At 59.2% G+C, this 18,805-nt stretch overlaps 1 protein-coding gene across 2 annotated transcripts; it reads left to right on the top strand.

The window, feature by feature from the left end:
• The first annotated feature begins 3,559 nt into the window (after positions 1–3,559).
• AMZ1 (archaelysin family metallopeptidase 1) lies at positions 3,560–18,411 on the top strand. Of its 2 annotated transcripts, XM_069485838.1 has the most exons (7): positions 3,560–3,593; positions 10,048–10,570; positions 12,102–12,269; positions 14,533–14,661; positions 14,963–15,132; positions 15,644–15,820; positions 17,581–18,411. In XM_069485838.1, exons 2-7 carry the CDS (start codon positions 10,267–10,269, stop codon positions 18,139–18,141), a joined length of 1,509 nt encoding a protein of 502 aa, XP_069341939.1. In that variant the 5' UTR covers positions 3,560–3,593; positions 10,048–10,266; the 3' UTR covers positions 18,142–18,411. The 2 variants fall into 2 exon arrangements, with proteins under 2 accessions (XP_069341939.1, XP_069341940.1); XM_069485839.1 differs by lacking the exon at positions 3,560–3,593 and having other exon boundaries at positions 10,267–10,570; positions 15,713–15,820.
• Positions 18,412–18,805: the final 394 nt, after the last annotated feature.

The following is an 18,805-nucleotide window of genomic DNA, read 5'->3' as shown; positions in this document are numbered from 1 at the left end:
CTCCCGCCAGCCACCCTGGCTGTTCTCTGGACGGAACAAGGGCCTTCAGAGCTGGGACCTGGAGTGAATACTAATCTTGCGGCTCAAAGGGCAGCTCACAGGCTGGGTGCAGCGAGGCTGGGACGGGGCCAGGGCCGCTGAACCCATCTGGAGCCCCGCCCTGCCCTGCTCTGCCCCTCACCGTGGGTGCCCCTTGGGCCCAGGGCCTTCTGTTCTCCCTCAGCTACCCCAGGACAGGGGTGGGGGGCTGGAGCGGCAAGGGGTTGGGGCCGGGCTGACCACCAGGTGGACCCTCAGCAAATGGTCCCTCAAAAAATGGCTGCCCGGGAAGTATCCGGCAGGTGGGAGGGTCTGTAGCTGCACTTTGCATGCCTACAGCTCCGGGGCAAGGAGGCCTGGGGAAACTGAGGCACAGGCAGGGAGCCCCCCTGGCTTGTAGGAGGACTTGACTCTGCTCTGTGCAAGCAGACCCCAAGTCCCGCAGACCAGTGCTGGTGTTTTGCCCTGTGGCCCTTTTGGGGTCGGGGCTCAGTCCCACCGCCTACCACCTGAATGCCACCTGCCGTACCCAGCCTCCCCTCCCATTGTGCCCAGGTGGCCTCGGTGCCAGGCTGTGGAGGCAGCTGTGGTGCCTGTGACTCCAAAGCCCCTTGACTCCCCTGTGATGTGGCTTTGCCTACCCTCTGGCCTCTCTGGCTCAGCCCCCTCCCTGCGCCTGTCACTCCAGACCCACCCGATGACTTCTCTCTGCCCAGAGGCCCTGTGCCTTCTGACTGCCTGGCCCCGTCCCCGCCCCTCGACCCTGGCTCACCTGGCCGTGCTCGTGAGACTAGCCTGGGCCCTCTGTCCCCTGCTGCCCCCTGAGCTCTGTCTGTGGCATCCCTGCCTGCCGGCCTGCAGGCAGGACCCGGCTGCAGAGCCAAGCCCCGTCCACAGCCCGCACGTGTCTGCTGAGTGAGCAGGGGCCACAGCTGAGCACCTACCATGTGCCAAGAACCTTCATATAGTTTGTTCTAAGCCTTACAACAATCTCTATGAAGCATTTCCTGTTTCTAACTTGTATGAGTTTCCTGTGGCTGCTGAAACGAGTTACCACAAACCGAGTGGCTTAAAACAGCACAAATTCATGTGAGCTCTGGAGGCCAGAAGTCCGAAATCCAGGTGTGGGCAGGGCCACACTCCCTCCCAGGCTCTAGGGGAGGGTCCTTCCTGCCTCTTCCTGCTTCTGGGGGCCCCAGATGCTGCTTGACTTGTGGCTGCATCACCCCAGTCTCTCAGTATCTGCGTCTGTGTCCACGCGGCCTTCACAGTCCCATGGGATCGAGGCCCACCCTAATCCAGGACATTCTCACTGTGAGATCCCTTAATCTGCAAAGACCCTTATTCCAAATACACTCCCATTCTGAGGATATGAGTGGGCACATCTTTTCAACCCACTATGGAGAAACTGAGGCACAGCAGGGAAAACTGCTCCCCCAGGCCACAGCTCTCTTTCAACCCCAGGTCTGCCCAGCTCAGAGGATGGTGATGAGGGTGAAGGCGGGGGTGGCATTCTTTGTCCCTCTGGCTGAAAGGATGGGGCTCCCATATCCCGAGCCACTTCTAGAATAGACTCTGACGAGGTGGCTCCAATGGGAGCACTCTGGAGCCAACGTGTCCCACGTGCAGGGGTGTCTGGGCTGTGAGCAGGCCACTTCTTTGCGCCAGGGGTCCCGGCCCTGGGCATAGTTGTGCTCGGCTTGGGGCAGGCGGGAGGGCCATGCGGCCAGGCTTGACGTGCGGGTATGTCCCGGTTCCTCCTGCAGCTGCGGCAGGGAGAGCGGGGGTGGGCGGGCGGATGTTCCACCGCTTCTTTGTAAAACAGAACACACATCTTCTCTCAGCTTCTAAGTTTTCTGTCCCTAACAGCAGTAAGCTGGAAAGTCCTCGCAGCTACAAGTGCCAAAAGTGTAGCGTTTTGAGCCAGAATCTATTTGTGGGAATTTGTCTCAAGGGGGAAAGAATTCAGGTACCTGCGCAGAGATTAGGGGAAGCGAGATCGTTTATCCCAGTGATCTATATAACAGGGAGAAACTGGGAGACGCCAAGATGCCCCACACCAGGTGACAACTGATTCGTGAAACAAAATCCGGCTCAGACCACCAGGGTGAGGATGCTGATTTCTGGCTACCGGTGGGTGTGAAGTGAGAATGTTGCTTGCAGGATGGAATGTGTGGTGTGAATCCCTTTAAAAACGTACGTAAATGTGGAGGAAAAAATATCAGAAGGATGTTCGACAAGAAGTTAAGAGAGGTTGCCTCTTGACAGTTGGATTATGGGGTCTTCTTTTTGGTTTTTTCATCATTTTCCAAATTTTCTGCAGTGGACACCTATTGTTGTGTCATCGTTTCTTGAGGCTCAAGAAAAATTCCTTTGCATTGGGGGACGATGGTGACGAATCCCTCGGCCATCCGCGGGGGCGCTGCTGGGGGCGGGGGCATTTCTGCAGGATGAGGCACGGGGGTGGGCGGCTGGCCTGGAGCCCGAAGGAAGCCCGAATGTGGAAGGTTTTCAGAGAGAAAAAGGGCAGCCCGGGGAAAGGCCTTTGGGCTCTGACTGGTGTGATAATGCCGCCTTCATGGCAGGGCTGGGCGCCGGCTGCCTCTCTCTCTACCAGTTCTTTCTGCCGAGGGGGCGGCTGGCAGGGGACCAGGGCCACACTCCCAGCTGGCCTGGGCAGAGCGGGCTGCCCAGCCTCGTGGCCACTGACCAGCCGGGAGTACCTGGAGCCTGGACCGGAGCCGTCCTATCTGCCCAGCGCTCTGGTGACTGCCCCTCACCCCTGCTCTGTGAAGACCACAGGGATTATTTGCGGGGGGGTGGGGGGAAGGGGGAGGGCAGGGAAATGACTTGTCAAGGTCTGGCAGCCCCTGAGCAGCAGATCCAGAATCCAGGTGTTTGACCGCTGGCTCTGAGCTCAGGTGACCGCCGCCGACCCTGTGGCCAAGGGCACTTCTGGTACCAACCTGGGCTTGATGGGAAGTCCTTGCAAAAGCCTCCTAGACAGGGTCCATCCTCAGTCAAGGCGCTTTGGGGAGGGGATGAGTAGCGGAAATCCACTAAAATGCACTCAGGCCATAGGGGATGGAGGGGCATTTACCGGACCCTAGGCAGGAAATGGGGGACTCGACCCCTGTTTCCACCTGCCTGGGTGTCGGGGCTCTGCCTCCTGCTTTCTTCTCCCGAGGCTGCCTCTGCTGCTCCTGCCCCTGGAGGAGGACGGCCACCCACACACCAGCAGGTGTGATGACAAGCAGGGCTGAGGTCTTGGCGGGGTCACACCCCACATTGCTGGCCCACCCGTCACCTGCTCGCCCGGACCCTGGGGTATTTCTGGGAGTGTCTGGGGTCCCACAAGGGGTGAGCGCAGGCAGCAGAGGTCGGTGTCTCAGTGGGTGTCACAGTGTTGGGGACAGCGCAGGGGAGGATGTGGGAGGGTGTGGGGGTGTGGCAGCCCAGCCCTCCCTCCTGGCCTGCTGGGTCCCGCCCTGTCACACTGGCGATCCTCAGGCTTCTGGCCCCTCTGCCGGCTCTGGAGGCCGCGTGGCTGCGAGGTAGGGCGAGGGGAGGACTCGGGCGGGAGGCGGCGGGGACACAGCCACCCCCAGCTGCGCTGCAGCAGCCCCACAAGCCAGAGGATGTCTGGGCAGTGGTGGGTGGGCACAGCCTGTGAGGGGGGAGACCGGGTCTGGTGTGGCACCACCCAGGGGGCCCAGGCGGGCCCGGGGAGGGACAGGCGCCCCCTCCGCAATGAGAGCGAATGCAGCAGGAGTCCCCAGAGGTCCTTCCGACCTGTGGGCTCCCTGCAGCCGGTGTCTGTGGGGAGCAGGCTTCAGCCCCCCCGGGGGACTGATGGAGACAGGCTGAGGCTGCCCCTCGGAGAGCAAGGCAGCATCTCGAAGCCAGAAAGGCAGGGGCAGGGGCTGGACAGGCCAAACTTTCCAACCAGGTTGGGGGCGGTGATGAGGGTCTTTCCTGCTGGGGCTGATGGGGGCAGGTGGGGGGAGGGGAGATGGGCAGGAAGCCAGGGGGCTGACAAGGAGGCCTCTGCCTTTGACAAGTGTGAAACCCCAGCCTTGCGCCTCTCTGTCTGCCTGGGGCCCTGAAGTGCCTTGAGGGCTTTGGCCACGGCTACTGACCAGGGATGTGGCGGCTGGGACTTTTGCAGAGCGTCAGAGTAACAGGAACGGAAGCCTGATTTCTTGCCGGGGTGCAGGGCCTCTCTCTAGTCATGGGGGGGGCCTTGGTGTGGGGCCGCCTGACTGTGACTACCTGGCCAGGCAGGTGCCTGTCGCCGGGAGTGGCAGCCCCTCGGGGGAGGAGGTGCCTGCACAGGGACCTGCCCTTCCTCAGTCTTCGGAGGAAGAAGAGGCAAGCAGAGGGGGAGGGCGCCCCAGAGGCAGGGGAAGCCGGCTGGGCTGGGGATTCTGGCGGGGTATTGACAGCAGCAGGGCAGAAACGCCATTGCTTTTTAGGGAGGTGACGTCCCACCCTCTGTTCCCCGTTAGAATGTCTCTGCTTCTGGAACACCCTCAGCTTGCTAAGAGTTGGGGTTCCAGCGTGAGGCATGGCTTTGAGACCAGGCCCCACCACCTACCAGCTGTGTAACTGTGGCCACGCCAGTTAATGTCCCTGAGCCTCAGTTTCCCCGTCTGAAACATGGGGACCATGGTGCACCTGCAGCCCCACAAGGTCATGAGGCTTGAATGATTCGGGCAGAGCATCAGGCCGCAAGCAGGCATTGATGTGTGTCAGCAGCTGTCATGGCATCATGATCAGGTTGGTGCAAAAGTAATTGCAGTTTCGGACCGTGAATTTTAAATCATTATAACTAGGCTCAAGCACATCTTTATTAATCCAAATAGGAACCATTAGAATCGACACACGTTTTTGCCAACAAGAAATAAGTTTGTTTATTCCTGTAATGTAAACATCTGTGCTTTGGGATTCCAAGGACTCCTGGAAAGCATTTTCTGCATCCTGCTGGGTGTGGAAGCGTTTTCCCGACAAAAAGTTGTCGAGATGCTTGAAGAAGCGGCAGTCGGTCGGCGAGAGGTCAGGTGATACAGGGGATGAGGCAAAACTTCGTAGCCCAATTCGTTCAACTTTCGAAGTGTTGGTTGTGCAATGTGCGGTCGGGCGTTGTCATGGAAAAGAATCGGGCCCTTTCTGTTGACCGATGCCGGCTGCAGGCGCTGCAGTTGTCGGTGCATCTCATTGATTTGCTGAGCATAATTCTCAGATACGATGGTTTCACTGGGATTCAGAAAGCTGTAGTGGGTCAGACCACCCAACAGTTGCCATGACCTTTTTTTGGTGCAAGTTTGGCTTTGGAAAGTTCTTTGGAGCTGCTTCTCGGTCCAACCACTGAGCTGGTCGTCCCTGGTTGTCGAATGCCATCCACTTTCTGTTGCACGTCACAATCCGATCGAGAAACGGTTTGTTGTTGTGTCGTACAAGAGAAGATGACACTTCAAAATGATGATTTTTTTGATTTTCGGTTAGCTCATGAGGCACCAATTTATTGAATTTTTTCACTGTTCCAATTTGTTTCAAATGCCGAATGACTGTAGAACGGTTGATGTTGAGTTCTTCAGCAACTTCTTGTGTAGTTCTAAGAGGATCAGCTTCGATGATGGCTCTCAATTAGTCATTGTCAACTTCCGATGGCTGGCCTCTGCGCTCCTCATCTTCAAGGATCTCGTCTCTTTTGCAAAACTTCTTGAGCCGGGCGTGGTGACTCTGGGAGGCCGAGGTGGGAGGATCACTTGAGCTCAGGAGTTTGAGACCAGCCTGAGCAAGAACGAGACCCTGTCTCTACTAAAAATAGAAAGAAATTAGCTGGACAACTAAAAATATATATAGAAAAAATTAGCCGGGCATGGTGGCGCATGCCTGTAGTCCCAGCTACTCGGGAGGCTGAGGCAGGAGGATCGCTTGAGCCCAGGAGTTTGAGGTTGCTGTGAGCTAGGCTGACGCCACGGCACTCTAGCCCAGGCAGCAGAGTGAGACTCTGTCTCAAAAAAAACCCAAAACAAAACAAAAAAACTTCTTGAACCACCACTGCACTGCGTGTTCGTGAGCAGTTCCTGGGCCAGATATGTTGTTGATGTTGCGAGTTGTCTCCTCTGCTTTACGACCCATTTTGAACTCCAAGAAGAAAATTGCTCAAATTTGCTTTTTGTTTAACATCATTTCCATAGTCTAAAATAAATATAAAATAAGCAGCAAGTAATAAGTCATTAGCAAAAAACCAAAGTGAGAAATGCGCATTAAAATGTTGTATACCATAACCACATTTATTTAAGAATATATTCCAATATCAAATGGCAAATGTCAACAATGCTAAAACCTCAATTCCTTTTGCACCAACCTAATAGCAGGTAGGGGGATAGACCCTGGTGGGGCCCAGAGGACAGCAAGGAGCCCCCATTTGGAGGTGTCCCTGCTGGAGCCCTCACTGCTGCCCTCACCGAGGTGGACAGGTTGGCACAGGCACTAATGTCAGCCCCCTTCCCACGGCACCCCTCCCTGGCCCCCGCTGCTGCCAAGGACACATGTCAGCCTCTGCCCACCCCCAGCTTCTGCGTGAACGTGGTCTTGTGCAGAAATGACTGGCAGGACGGAAGCACTCGGGCAGCTGACGGTGGGGCGGGGATTTCCCTTAGTGACTCAGGAAGACGGATGTGGCCACACGCGGCTTCTTGAGAGGAAATGCTGTCCAGGCAGATATCCATGTCCCAAACCCCAGGGAGCCAGACTTGCGTGGAGGGACAGGGACTCATGCACCCTGTGCCCAGCCCAGAGCCTGCCAAGGCGTCCCCCAGCCTGCGCTGGGAGGTGGCTGTTTTGGGGCCTTGCCTCTCCTGTCCCGTTGACCCTCCACGCACTGGGCGTCTTGGGTTGGCGGGGCCCTGGTGGGCGCCGTGGTGGGGTGCGGGTGCTGTTTCTCTGGCTCTGGTTCCCACGTGGATGCCCGAGCACACATGTGCCCACCGCTGTGCCTGTGACGGGCACACAGCTGCCCCGGGGAGGAGGATGCAGAGAGGAAACAGCCGTTCTCAAAGTGTGTTCCGGGGACGCTCCAGACCTCTATAGGGGACCCGTGAAGTCAAAACTGTTTTCACAATACTGAGCTATGATCCGCCCTTTCTTCTCTTTCTCTCATGAGTATGTGTTTCTCAGTGTCCAGCTGAGGCACAGTAAATATGGGTAGATATAACACACATACACAGAAGCTCTTTGGGTCCTCGGTAGTTTTTATTTTTATTTTTTTTTGTAAGAGAGTTTCACTCTGTTGCCTGGGCTAGAGTGAGTGCCGTGGCGTCAGCCTAGCTCACAGCAACCTCAGACTCCTGGGCTCAAGCGATCCTCCTGCCTCAGCCTCCCTAGTAGCTGGGACTACAGGCATGCGCCACCATGCCCGGCTAATTTTTCTATATATATTTTTAGCTGTCCATATAATTTCTTTCTATTTTTAGTAGAGACAGGGTCTCGCTCTTGCTCAGGCTGGTCTCGAACTCCTGAGCTCAAACGATCCACCCGCCTCGGCCTCCCAGAGTGTTAGGATTACAGGCGTGAGCCACCGCGCCCGGCTGGTAGTTTTTAAGTGTGTGCAGAGGCCCCAAGACCAAAATACGGAGAAAGCGGGACCCAGCTGGCTTCCTTTGGACACGTGGAATGAGTGTCTCTGCCGCTCCGGCTGACCTGGGTGTGTCCTCGCGGCTTCCTCCCTGCACACCCTCTGGTCCTCTCTGAATGACTGAGATGAGCCTGAGGTTTATTTATTTGTTTTATATTTGGAGGACAGAGTCTCACTCTGTCGCCCTGGGTAGAGTGCTGTGGCGTCAGCCTAGCTCACTGCAACCTCAAACTCCTGGGCTCAAGCGATACTCCTGCCTCAGCCTCCCGAGTAGCTGGGACTACAGGCATGCGCCACCAGGCTCAGCTAATTTTTTCTATATATACTTAGTTGTCCAGCTAATTTCTTTCTATTTTTAGTAGAGACGGGGTCTCTTGCTAAGGCTGGTCTTGAACTCCTGAGCTCAGGTGAGCCTCCCGCCTCAGCCTCCTGGAGGGCGAGGATTACAGGCGTGAGCCGCGGAGCCTGAGGTTTACTCACACCTGGGACAAATGGGGCAGGGCCCGTGAACTTTTGGTTAAAAGCAGGTGTTTCTCCCCTCCTGAGGCTTTGCGTGGGGTGTGGGAGCTTTGCTGGAAGCGAAGCCCCTGACCAGGGTCTTCGGGTGGTGTAAGGGGGGTGGTGCTGGCCCAAAAGCCCCTACGCAGGTGGGTCTGCAAATGAGGACCAGAATGAGGGGCGTTGGACTGGGAGTCAGGATCCTAGCGAGCTGTGCAAACCCTGGGCAAGTGGCTTTCCCTCTCTGAGGCTCAGTTTCCTCGGCTGTAAGGTGGGTGTGACTACTGATCACTACATCTCAGGGTCGTCGGGGAGGTCAACTGGGGTATTGGATCAAAAAGTGATCTTGGGAGCTTTAGGGGTGGCCGATGTAAGGATAGATGGCGGGTGGTCAGGGCCAGGTCAGGATACCCTGGAATGTTGGTGCCTGTCCCATTTTCACGTCCTCTGGACGGCTGTGACACAGACCCTCCTGGGCTGCTCCATGCTCAATGACAAAAAGGGAATAACGTGGAGGTGACTGAGCGGTGAGGCCTCTTGCTGGGTGACGAGTTTGTGAGCGGAAGGTCTCGGGGGGGGAGACGACACTGTGAGCAGCCCGTGTGACCAGCATCCAGAACAGAAATAGGCTGGTGAGACACACGTGGTGGCTCCACATGCCAGCTGAGCTCCTCCACCTCCTGCCTGGGCCAACCGTGCTCCGGGCCAGGAAGGCAGGTGGTGTCACGCCCCTTTCATCTGGGAGGAAACTGAGGCCCAGGAGGTTAAAGGTCAGAATGCCAAGTTCATGCTAGAGCCCCAGCTGGCGCTGAGGGCTTTCAGGCTGCAAGGGTTTCCTGGGTGCCTCTTCTGTGCCCAGCCCTGGGGGGCCCTGGTGGCCAGGGGCTTGCAGCCCACTGACCGCTCTGAAAGCTTGTGGGGGGGGGGTTCCCACCTCCACACCCTGATGCCTGGGCCACCCCGGGAGCAGCTGGGCTTCCTGGAGACCTGCTTGCAGCCTCCGCACCTCCCTGCCCGCCCCCCGCTGGAAGCAGCGGTTCTCCACCTTGCTCCGAGCGGGGCCTCCCGAGTCCTGCACCCCCACCCTTTCCCCCTCCCTCATGCCGGCCACACTGGCCTCCTCGTCATCCCCGGAGCCCACCGACATGTCTGCCTCCGGTCTGTGCTCGCCTTCCCTCTGCCTGGGCCGCTGGGGCCCTCCCCTGCCTTCCTCCCACCCTGAGTCTCTGCTTAGCTCTCACCTCCCCACGGAGCCCTCTCTGATCCCCTCCTGCAACTGGCAACGCCAGACCCCCAGCCCACTCTGCCCGGGTGATGGGGGGGGTCCTAGGGGCTGGGGGGGCTGGGTGATGGGGGTCCTGGGCGATGGGCCAGGTGATGGGGGGGTCCCAGTGCTAGGGGCCTGGGTGAGGATGTGCGCTCTGACCACAAAGGAGAGGGGCCGCCTCTGGCATTGCAGGGACCCAGCACAAAGTGGGGGGTCTCTCAAATGCCCCCTCTTTCTGAGACTCGAGACAGAGCGGGGTGGGTGAATGGGGGAGAGGACATCGGGGTCCCTGCCCTCTGTGGGTGTCCCATGGAACCATCCTGCTGAGGGGAGAACACTCCCCCACGCTCAGTTCTGGATGAAGAACCCAGCCTGCTAGAGGAGGAGGAAACACAATAGTGTAACCCTGAGCCCACTGGGTGGCAGTGCCCGTCCTGGGGGTGGACCAGGTGCCCTCTCACGCACCGTCCTGTGTGGCTTCTCCGGGATGCGCAGTGACACCCATGCGAGGTCCCAGAGGAAACCGCCCTTCCTCTCTCGCATGAGACAATGGCCCGTGTGTGCCCAGCAGTGAGAGGGCATCTCTGTATGTCCCCTGCAGGGTCCTGGCGGGCCTGGAGGTGTCCATGCCTCCCCTTGCTGTCGCTGAGGAGGTGCAGTGCCAGGCAGAGCTGGGCCACACGGGCCCTTGGCCGGGTGCCCCAGGCAGCCACTCTGATCAGCCCGAGGGAACGTTCTGGAAGAGATTGGGACCGTCCCCCGGGTGGTCCATGGGCAGCAGCAGGGGCTCCCAGGAGTGGCCAGAGCCTGCCCGCCCACCATGCTGCAGTGCAGACCGGCCCAGGAGTTCAGCTTTGGCCCCCGGGCCCTGAAGGACGCCCTGGTCTCCACGGACCCGGCCCTGCAGCGGCTCTACGTCTCCGCCTTCTCCCCCGCCGAGAGGCTCTTCCTGTCCGAGGCCTACAACCCCCAGAGGACCCTGTTCAGCACGCTGCTCATCCACACGGCCTTCGACTGGCTCCTGAGCCACCCCGAGGCCCCCGAGGACTTCCAGACCTTCCACGCCTCCCTGCAGCTCAGGAAGCAGAGCCTGGCTCGGAAGCACATTTACCTGCAGCCGATTGGTATGGGGGGGGCGGGGCCATAGGGACCCTCCTGGAGAGACCAGGCCCGTAGGTAGTACAAGGGGGTCTCTGTATTTAGGGGGTGCTCTGTGCAAGGGCCTCCAGGCAGGGAAGAGGGCGCTGGACGTGTTCAGGACTCGGGGCTGGAGCTGGGAGGCCGTGGGACCGTTCCGCATGCAGGTGCTGCCCTGTCCAGATGTGTGTGGCCCCGGCCACATCTGCGGAAACCAGTGCTGTGTCGGGCACTGTGGCGTGTGCTTACAAGCTCACTTCCCCTTTGGGGGCTGAGAGTAGGATCAGCCTGTTGTGTAGGTGAGGACACTGAGGCTGGGAGAGGTCACTGGTAGAGGCAGCACTGGGTGCAGGCCTGTGTGACCCTGAGGCTGTGCTGGGAGATGCTGGGCTGGGCACGGTGGGGACCCGAGGGCCCCAGTATTGTCACCGTCCTCCAGAACTCTTTGTCTGGCAGAGACTGGGGGATGCAGGGTGGGCCGAGGGCTGAGGCCCCGCAGGGAAGGGCTCCGCCAGGTGCAGGGAGCAGGAGTGGCTGGGCCGGCCACTGTGCCTCTCAGCGTGCCAAGGGCAGGGTGGCAGTGAGTGGTCCAGCAGAAAGGGCACGCAGGACATGTGGCACTCGGCTGGAGAGGAGGAAAGGGCTGGTATTAAGCTTGAGACACCGGCGCACCACACCACTCCCCTGGGGCCACGTCTCACAGCGAGCAAGAGGAGGGCAGGACCTTGGCCTCGCCCCCCAAAGGCTTGTCGCCAGCCTCGAGGGCCACTCAGCCCCCTTCCTGCCCCTTGGGACAGAGTCCCGCAGGTATCCGTTGGTCTCACTCTCCGTCACCCTGCAGCCCATCTGCCGTCTCTGCCTGTAGATTCTGCCTCCTAAATTGCTCTGGAACTGTCCACTTCCCTCCGCCTCCCTGCTGACAGCTCGGAGCTGCGCAGACACGTGGCATCTTGTTGAAACGCAGGTCTGGGCTCCGAGGCCCGACTGTGTGCCTAAGCAGCTCCCGGCGAGGCCAGCGCTGCTGCAACCACTTCCACCCGTCTCCTGGCCCCCACCCTTGGTCTGTGTCCATCTGTCCTCCCAGCACGTGCTCTGGCGGGTCCCTCCTTCGGTGGCTCCTCCCAGCCCTGAGAGGCTACGCCAGCTGCACCTGCATCCCGTGTCCTCTCTGCTCCAGCCGGGCTGGTGTTGGCAGACACTGACTGACCTGCCCGCTCTGCCAGCCGTGCTCACCTGGGCTGGAGTCCCTGCCTCGGGATCATCCGGCCCTGCCCTGGGCCCCTCCGCCCACTCCCTCCCTGAGCGCATGGGCCATTGCGACTAATGTCCTTTCACCTGGGCATTGGCCTTTCTTCCTTTTTTGCCCTTCTGGAAAAGCCATGCTTGCTGTCTCTCTGCCCGGGAGGGCAGGTCTGCGTTGGTGTCCTTCAGCCCCTGGCCATGCCGGCAGGGGTCCCTGGGGGTGGGCCCCGGGAGTGTGGGGGCCCAGTGGGGCTGACGGTGCTGCTCTGCCCCCAGATCTGAGCGAGGGGCTGGTGGGGGGCTCCCTGCTGGACAGCCTGCGCAGCTGCACAGAGGCCTTCTTCCTGGGCCTGCGGGTCAAGTGCCTGCCCTCGGTGGCAGCCGCGTCCATCCACTGCTCCTCGCGCCCCAGCCGGGACTCTGACAGGCTCCAGCTCCACACGGGTGAGTAGGATGGGGCACAGCTCAGGCCAAGGGAGGCCGGGCCCCCACCACTAAGGCCCTTTCCAGAGCCTGGGGAGGAAAGGAAACTTTTTTGGGGGGGTGGGAAACATCTACTTCCTGATCTTTTGGAAAGGAGGACTGGAACAAGGAGTTCCTTTCCCACCCAGAATAGTGTCTGGGACTTGACTAGCATCCACTGGAAAATTCCAGAGCATTCAGGGCAGGTGAAGCAAGCCCTTCTATGGCCACTCAGTGTCTCTCCTGCCTTTTGTCTCTGTAAACCAATTTACGTGTGTCTAGAAGGCCTCTACCCCCAAACTCCTGCCCCTTCCCTGCGGGTTACTGGCAGCTAGAGAGGGTAAGGCTGGGCTAAGAGGTGTCGATGGATTGAAGGTTCTCAGACGGAAAGGAGACGCAGGCTCAAGTTTAGGGTGGTCCCGAAGAAGGGGCCGGGGCTCTGCCTTTGTTTGGCTGACATCGGATAGGGAGTGACTGGATGGACATCTTTCATCAGGTCTGGGGCATTCTCAGCCATTGCCTCTTTCGTTCAAATATCACCTCTGCCCCATTGTCTTTCTCCTCTCCTGGGACTCCGATTGGATGTATATTAATCCATCTTTCTTTTCTGTACCTTTTTTCCCCTCTGTATTTCTTTTTTGCATATTCATGTTTTAGTCTTAGTTTATTCTCATCCTCTAGTTTACTAATTCTCTCTGTAGCTGTATCTACGGTGCCCTTGAGTTCCTATCTCAGTTGTCATGTTTTTAAGTCCTACAGTTTCTAGTGGACTCTTTTTCAAATTAGCAGTGTCACTTTTTTTATAGTTCCCAGTTCCTTGCTAAATTTTTTTTAAGTTCAGCATTGAGGTCCGCAAACATAGTTGCTTAACAGTTTGTGTCCGATGACTCCTCTATTTGGAGTGCCCATGTGGCTGTATTTGTTGTTTCTGCTCATTCTGCCTGTTATCTTGCCTCATTGTGTGCCTTGTTATTTTTTATTGTTAGCTGCACGTCCTATTTGAAAAATTAGGGTTCAACTTGTAGAAGAATTTGTGGCCTGGGTGATAATTTTGTTTAGAAGGTATTTTCTTTTCCCTCTGCCAGGCACCTGAGGGCTGACTATCTGGGACAAAGACATGAAACTTTCATGCCATTCTGATGACCCTCAGGAGTACATCCCTGCATCCCTCCCAGGGTGTGACACTTTGGGGAGGCAGCCAGAGTCGGAGGCATGTCATTAGGGTCACCCAGACCACTCCCCCATCTCAGAAACAGCACAGCGTAATCTCTTTGAGCTCTAATCTCATTAGGTCTCTGATTTACTTAAAGTCATGTTTATTGAAGTATAATTTAGACAGTAAAATTCTTCCCTTTAGTGTATAGTTCTTGAGTCTTGACCAATGCATTGGCCACAGAGCCATTGCCATTGTCACATATAGGGCAGCTCACCACCCCCACCCAGCTTGTTGGGTTATCCTTTAGTGGAGGGTTGGTTTAAATTCCCTAGTGTACCGTTATGGGGAGCAGCTGGTGTTAAGTTTTCAGGGTTGACAGTGACCCCCCTGGCTGGGTTTGGCTGCCATCCCATGGTGGCACATTCCGTTTCTATGTCCCAGTCTTCAGGTTTGGTCACTCTGAGAACCAGCGGCTCGCTGGGCCACAGCCGACACTTCTGCGGGCTTCCCCAACCCCTGAGGGTCTGGCTGGGGCCCCGGGAGCATGACCTGCCTTGGCCATAGCCCCAAAACAGCCTGGGACCCCCTGCCTTACCGAGGGCTAGGCCCCGCTGCCTCAGCCCGCCTCACCCCCTCCCTGCTGTAGGCGGTGCTGTCGTAGGTAGTATCGCTTCTCCCTGACCGGTTCTCCTGAGAGATGCAGGGACATCATGCCTCTGTCCCTTCCACGCTGAGGACTGTGGTACCTCAGAGACTCCCAGCACCGAGTCCCACAGGGATCTCTCCTGGGCTTTCCACCCCCACTGCTCAGCAAGTAACTGCTAAGCCCACGCTTCGGAGGCACGGTTTGGAAAGTTGGAGACCCTGAGAAGTGACCCATCCTGGCGGCCCAGGCCCATGGCCCTCCCTCCACCTGGCGCAGCTTTGAGTTCTTGGCCTCAGATCAGACCTTGCTGGCTCGAGACTGACTTGGGAAGGGGCTGGTCCCGATGGAGGAGGAAGATGACAGGGGTTGCCTGCTGGGAGCCAGGGCTGGAAGCTGGAGGTCCCCGGCTGCCTCCTGACTGTCCCCTGGCCCTTTCCCCTCAGACGGCATCCTGTCCTTCTTGAAGAACAACAAGCCGGGTGACGCGCTGTGCGTGCTGGGCCTCACCCTGTCCGACCTGTACCCCCGAGAGACCTGGAGCTACACCTTCGGCAAGTTCCTTCCAGGGCACGGTGAGCCTCCTGCCTGGGAGGGAAGCTGGCGCGGCTCCTCAGCCTCTGCGGCCCCCACGGGGCAGGGCACCCTCCCGGGGAAGGGTATGTGTGTGTCTGGACACAGCCGGGGGCCATGCCTCAGGCCTGCCCTCTGCCCCAGGCCTGCCCTCACGTGGACACGCTGGCAGGGCAGGGCCTCCTGGGCCTTGCGGGTCCTCAGGCTGTGGCCGGGTGGCAGGAGAGGAGGAGGTGGGTTTGGCGGTGGGCTCCCCAGAGCCAAGGCTGCCCCCTGAGCCCCCTTGTCTCTGCTTCTCCCCAGAAGTGGGCATCTGCAGCTTTGCCCGGTTCTCGGGGGGATTCCTGCAGTCGGGGCCCAGCGCCCCTGACCGGGCCCTGGTGGAGGCGGCAGCAGATGGCCCTGAGACCCCCCTGCAGGACAGGGGCTGGACCCTGTGCTTCAGTGCCCTGGGGATGGTCCAGTGCTGCAAGGTGGGCTTGGTGGCTGGGGGCTGAGGGCACTGCCCAGGGGCCCGGGAAGATGGCACGGGGGCAGGGGGAAGGGCGGGGAATACGGAGGACGTGCAGTCGAAGGATGAGTGTGGACGCTGGTTGAGCGTGCCTGTGTCTGGCCACGTGCACTGTCCAGTCCTCACTGTGAAGACGGAGATCCCCTAATGTGACAGAATGAGGAACCAGGGCTCAGAGATGCCATGTGTTTTGCCCATGGCCACATAGCTATGAAGTGACAGAGTTGGGATTAGAACCCGAGTCTGTCTGGCTTCCCCAGAGCCAACCATTCCAGTTCACCTTTTTCCCTGTGGCCCTACGTGGGCCCCTGGGTGAGGCTGGGCCAGAGCCGCCAGCGCGCCCCGCGCAGCCTGGGGCAGGGGCAGTGGGCAGTGGGGGGCTTGGACATCAGGGCGTCAGGCTCCTGGGGGTGCTTCTGAGGCTCCCCCGGGCTTGGACTGCAAGGCAAGGGTGGTGGTGACTTACCCCTCAGGTCACGTGCCATGAGCTCTGCCACCTCCTCGGCCTGGGGAACTGCCGCTGGCTCCGCTGCCTCATGCAGGGCGCGCTCAGCCTGGACGAGGTGCTGCGGCGGCCCCTGGACCTCTGCCCCATCTGCCTGCGGAAGCTGCAGCACGTCCTGGGCTTCAGGCTCCTGCAGAGGTACAAGGTGAGTGCGCCGTCCGCGGCGGCCCGACCACTGCAGCAGCTGCGAGCATAAGCCCGCCAGCGCCACCTGGAGACCACCAGGCAGAAGGACGGTCCCAGGGCAAGGGGCTTGTCCTCATTTCTGGGGGAAGATTTGTTTACAAACCCAGAAACTCTTGAGTTCAGAGTGCAAAGTCCAGTGGTTTTTCTTTAAACCTACCTTTGGATGAAAACAAGTTAGTTAAAAGTTTTCCTTGAATGAAGGCATGAGAGCTATCAATGAAATAGCTTCAGCTTAATTTTAAAACTGAAAGTTTTAAAGGAAGCTCATTGTATGCAGTTCATTGTATGCAATGCATCGTGTGTATTGAGGCTGGACTGCAGAGGGCTGGTTTCTGGGGTTAGACAGGGGTGTGGCTCCCAGGCCAGCCGGTCGGATGCCCTGGAGGGCTGGGCCCTACTTTCATTCCCGCCTCTGGGCCAGAGCGTCTGCACTTTGCACAGGCTCACAGGTCTGGCCCCCCAGCTGAGGACCCTGAAATGGAGGCCAGGGCATCTCCAGGTCACAGAACTGCCCCGTGTGGATCTTCCCTGAATGACCCTGGGGGTAAGGAGACTACCAGAGACGTACCATGGAGATGGCCCCCCGAGTTGGAAGGCCAGAGGCAGCCTGGGCTGGGGGGTGGAGCACGTGTCTCCGGGGCTCATCTGCCAGGCAGGGAGCGGGGCCTTCCTCACCCACAAAGGCCCCGCTGCCTGCCGTTACCCTTGTGCCCGGTCAAGGGCGGCTCTTGCTATCTGCACGAGGCTGTGTGGATGGCTTGGTCTGCAAAATGGGTTGAGATTTCTCACTTTTTGTCCTTCCCTTGGGGTCTTGTTCAACTGTCTGACATGAGCTGGTGTAACTTTCCTATGCCCCCTTGCACACCCCAGCCAGTACTGTGCCTTCCCCAGACTCCTAACCTGGTGACCAGTCCCTGGATCTGAGGGGGAGGCAGCTCCTCTTCCTCGAGCGCCACCTTACATGGCCACGGAGGGCTCTTTGGGGAGGAGAGCTGGGATGAGGCACCCCAGGGTGGCCAAGCCCGTCCGAAAGGAGGGGTCTGGAGACCCAAGAGCACCCTGGGCCTTCCTGGCTGTTGTGGGAGGTGCAGATGTGGGGTCACCTGCTGTCCCTGGCTGTTGGGGCAGCCCGAGGACTCTGGTAGGCACTGGACAACTGACAGAAAGCCTGGCCGGAAAAGGTCTCTGCTGCCGTTTACAGCAGTCAGTGACATGTCCTCTCAGAGAGCGAGTCCTGTCTGTGGTGTCCGCCCATTGCCGTGGTGTAAACCGCGTGTCACCAAGCACCCAGTTGGGAGGAGGTGTGCGGTGGCCATGGTCATGCAGCATGTCCACCACACAGATCCAGGAGATGAGAGTAACCTTAAAGCAGAGTAGAAGGTAGAAAATATCTAGGAAGTGAGGAGTTTTGAGCACCTTTGCTTTAAAAATTTTTAATTATGAGCTTTATACAATTTAAGTTTGAAGGGTGGTTAACAGCTAGCTTTTGAAGTTCCTGAAAGGTTAACAGGGGCCCTTGGGAGCGGGTACACCTGGCTCCGGCACAGTCCGCACCCCAGTCCCCAGGGGCTGCTGGCCGGAAGAGCCTTCACACCACTCCCCTGACCCGGGCTCCGGGGTGGCTGACAACCCAACCGTGGGTCCCCTTCGGGAAGGAGCCGGGTTTCCTGGCAGCTCCCTGACTAGACAAGTACCTCAGCCTGTGTTTCTTCCTCTTAGCGACTCCACGCCTGGACTCGGCTGGTGGCAGGGACGTGGCCCAGCCAGGAGGCGGGGGAGCCGTCTGTGTCGGAGGACACCCTGCCCGTCAGCGCCGACTCCGGCATGTGCTGCGAGAGCGACTCGGAGCCCGGCAGCAGCCTGTCGGAGCCCCTCACGCCCGACGCCTGGAGCCACGCCTGCTCCCTGGGGCCGGAGCTGGAGCCCGAGGATGGGCTGAGCTCCCTGGTGGCCTCCGAGGCTCCACCGCCGCTCGGGGGCCCTGCAGAAGTCATCAAGGAGCATGAAGGGTGGCTGGCCACGTGCATCCAGGCCCTGGAGAGGGAAGGGGCCGAGGAGGAGCTGGCGCGGGTGGACCAAGCCGTGGACGCCCTTGACCGGTGGGAGATGTTCACAGGGCGACTCCCAGCCACCAGGCAGGACCTGCCCCGGGGCCGAGACAGCGTGGGGCTGCGCAGGGTGCTGGGGGGCACGTTCTCCTCCCTGAGGAGGAGGCTGAGTGCTCGCAAACTCTCCAGGGCGGAGTCTTCCCCCGGTCGCCGGGAGGGAGAGGAGGACTAGCACAGCATGGGCAGTCCCGTGGCTGTCACTGTCCAGGGTCCGAGGGTGCTGCGGACACACCAGGGATTAATAGGAAAGGTCCTCTCCAGGAGCTGCAGCAGATCTGTCTTCAGCTGGCTCTTTCAGCCTGTGTCCCACCTGCAGCCCCCCGACAGCGCCTCTCATCGAGCACTTGGACGTGGCCGTGAGTGGACGGAGCCTCCTCGCCTGGCGCCGGGGCAGGAGTGAGCAGGGTGCTCCCTCCCTCCTTCCGGGGGGCGAGGCTGTCCCTGCTGCAGGCTGGGGGTGGCCTGGGGGCAGTGGGCTCTGCTACTGCCACCCCGGCTGCCAAGGCTGCTACGGGTTGGTCTCCACTCAAAGGGGATGCGACAGGGTTGTTTCTCTCTAAAGTGTCAAACAGACACGTACCCAGGGCCACTTGCTGTGGCACTAAGGGCTCTGGTCCATGTGTTCTCTGAGAAAGTTCTGGAGAATTTGCCCACTGGGCTTCGCCTTCTCTTCTGACAAACGCGGCAGGAAAGGCGGGTGTCGAACTCACAGCCTTGCGGTGTACGTGACACAGGGCCACCTTATTCCCAGGCTGCTGTTGTCACTGGCAGCGGCGAAGATAAACGGCAGGGTGTTCTTGGGACAGTTTCCGGACAAAGGCGGCTGGTAACAGTGC

The sequence above is a fragment of the Eulemur rufifrons genome, chromosome 14, assembly GCF_041146395.1.
Source record: "Eulemur rufifrons isolate Redbay chromosome 14, OSU_ERuf_1, whole genome shotgun sequence".
In the NCBI taxonomy this organism is placed as follows: Eukaryota; Metazoa; Chordata; class Mammalia; order Primates; family Lemuridae; genus Eulemur; species Eulemur rufifrons.
The sequence above is the reverse complement of the archived record's forward strand: the minus strand, read 5'-3'. Positions and strand labels throughout refer to the sequence as shown.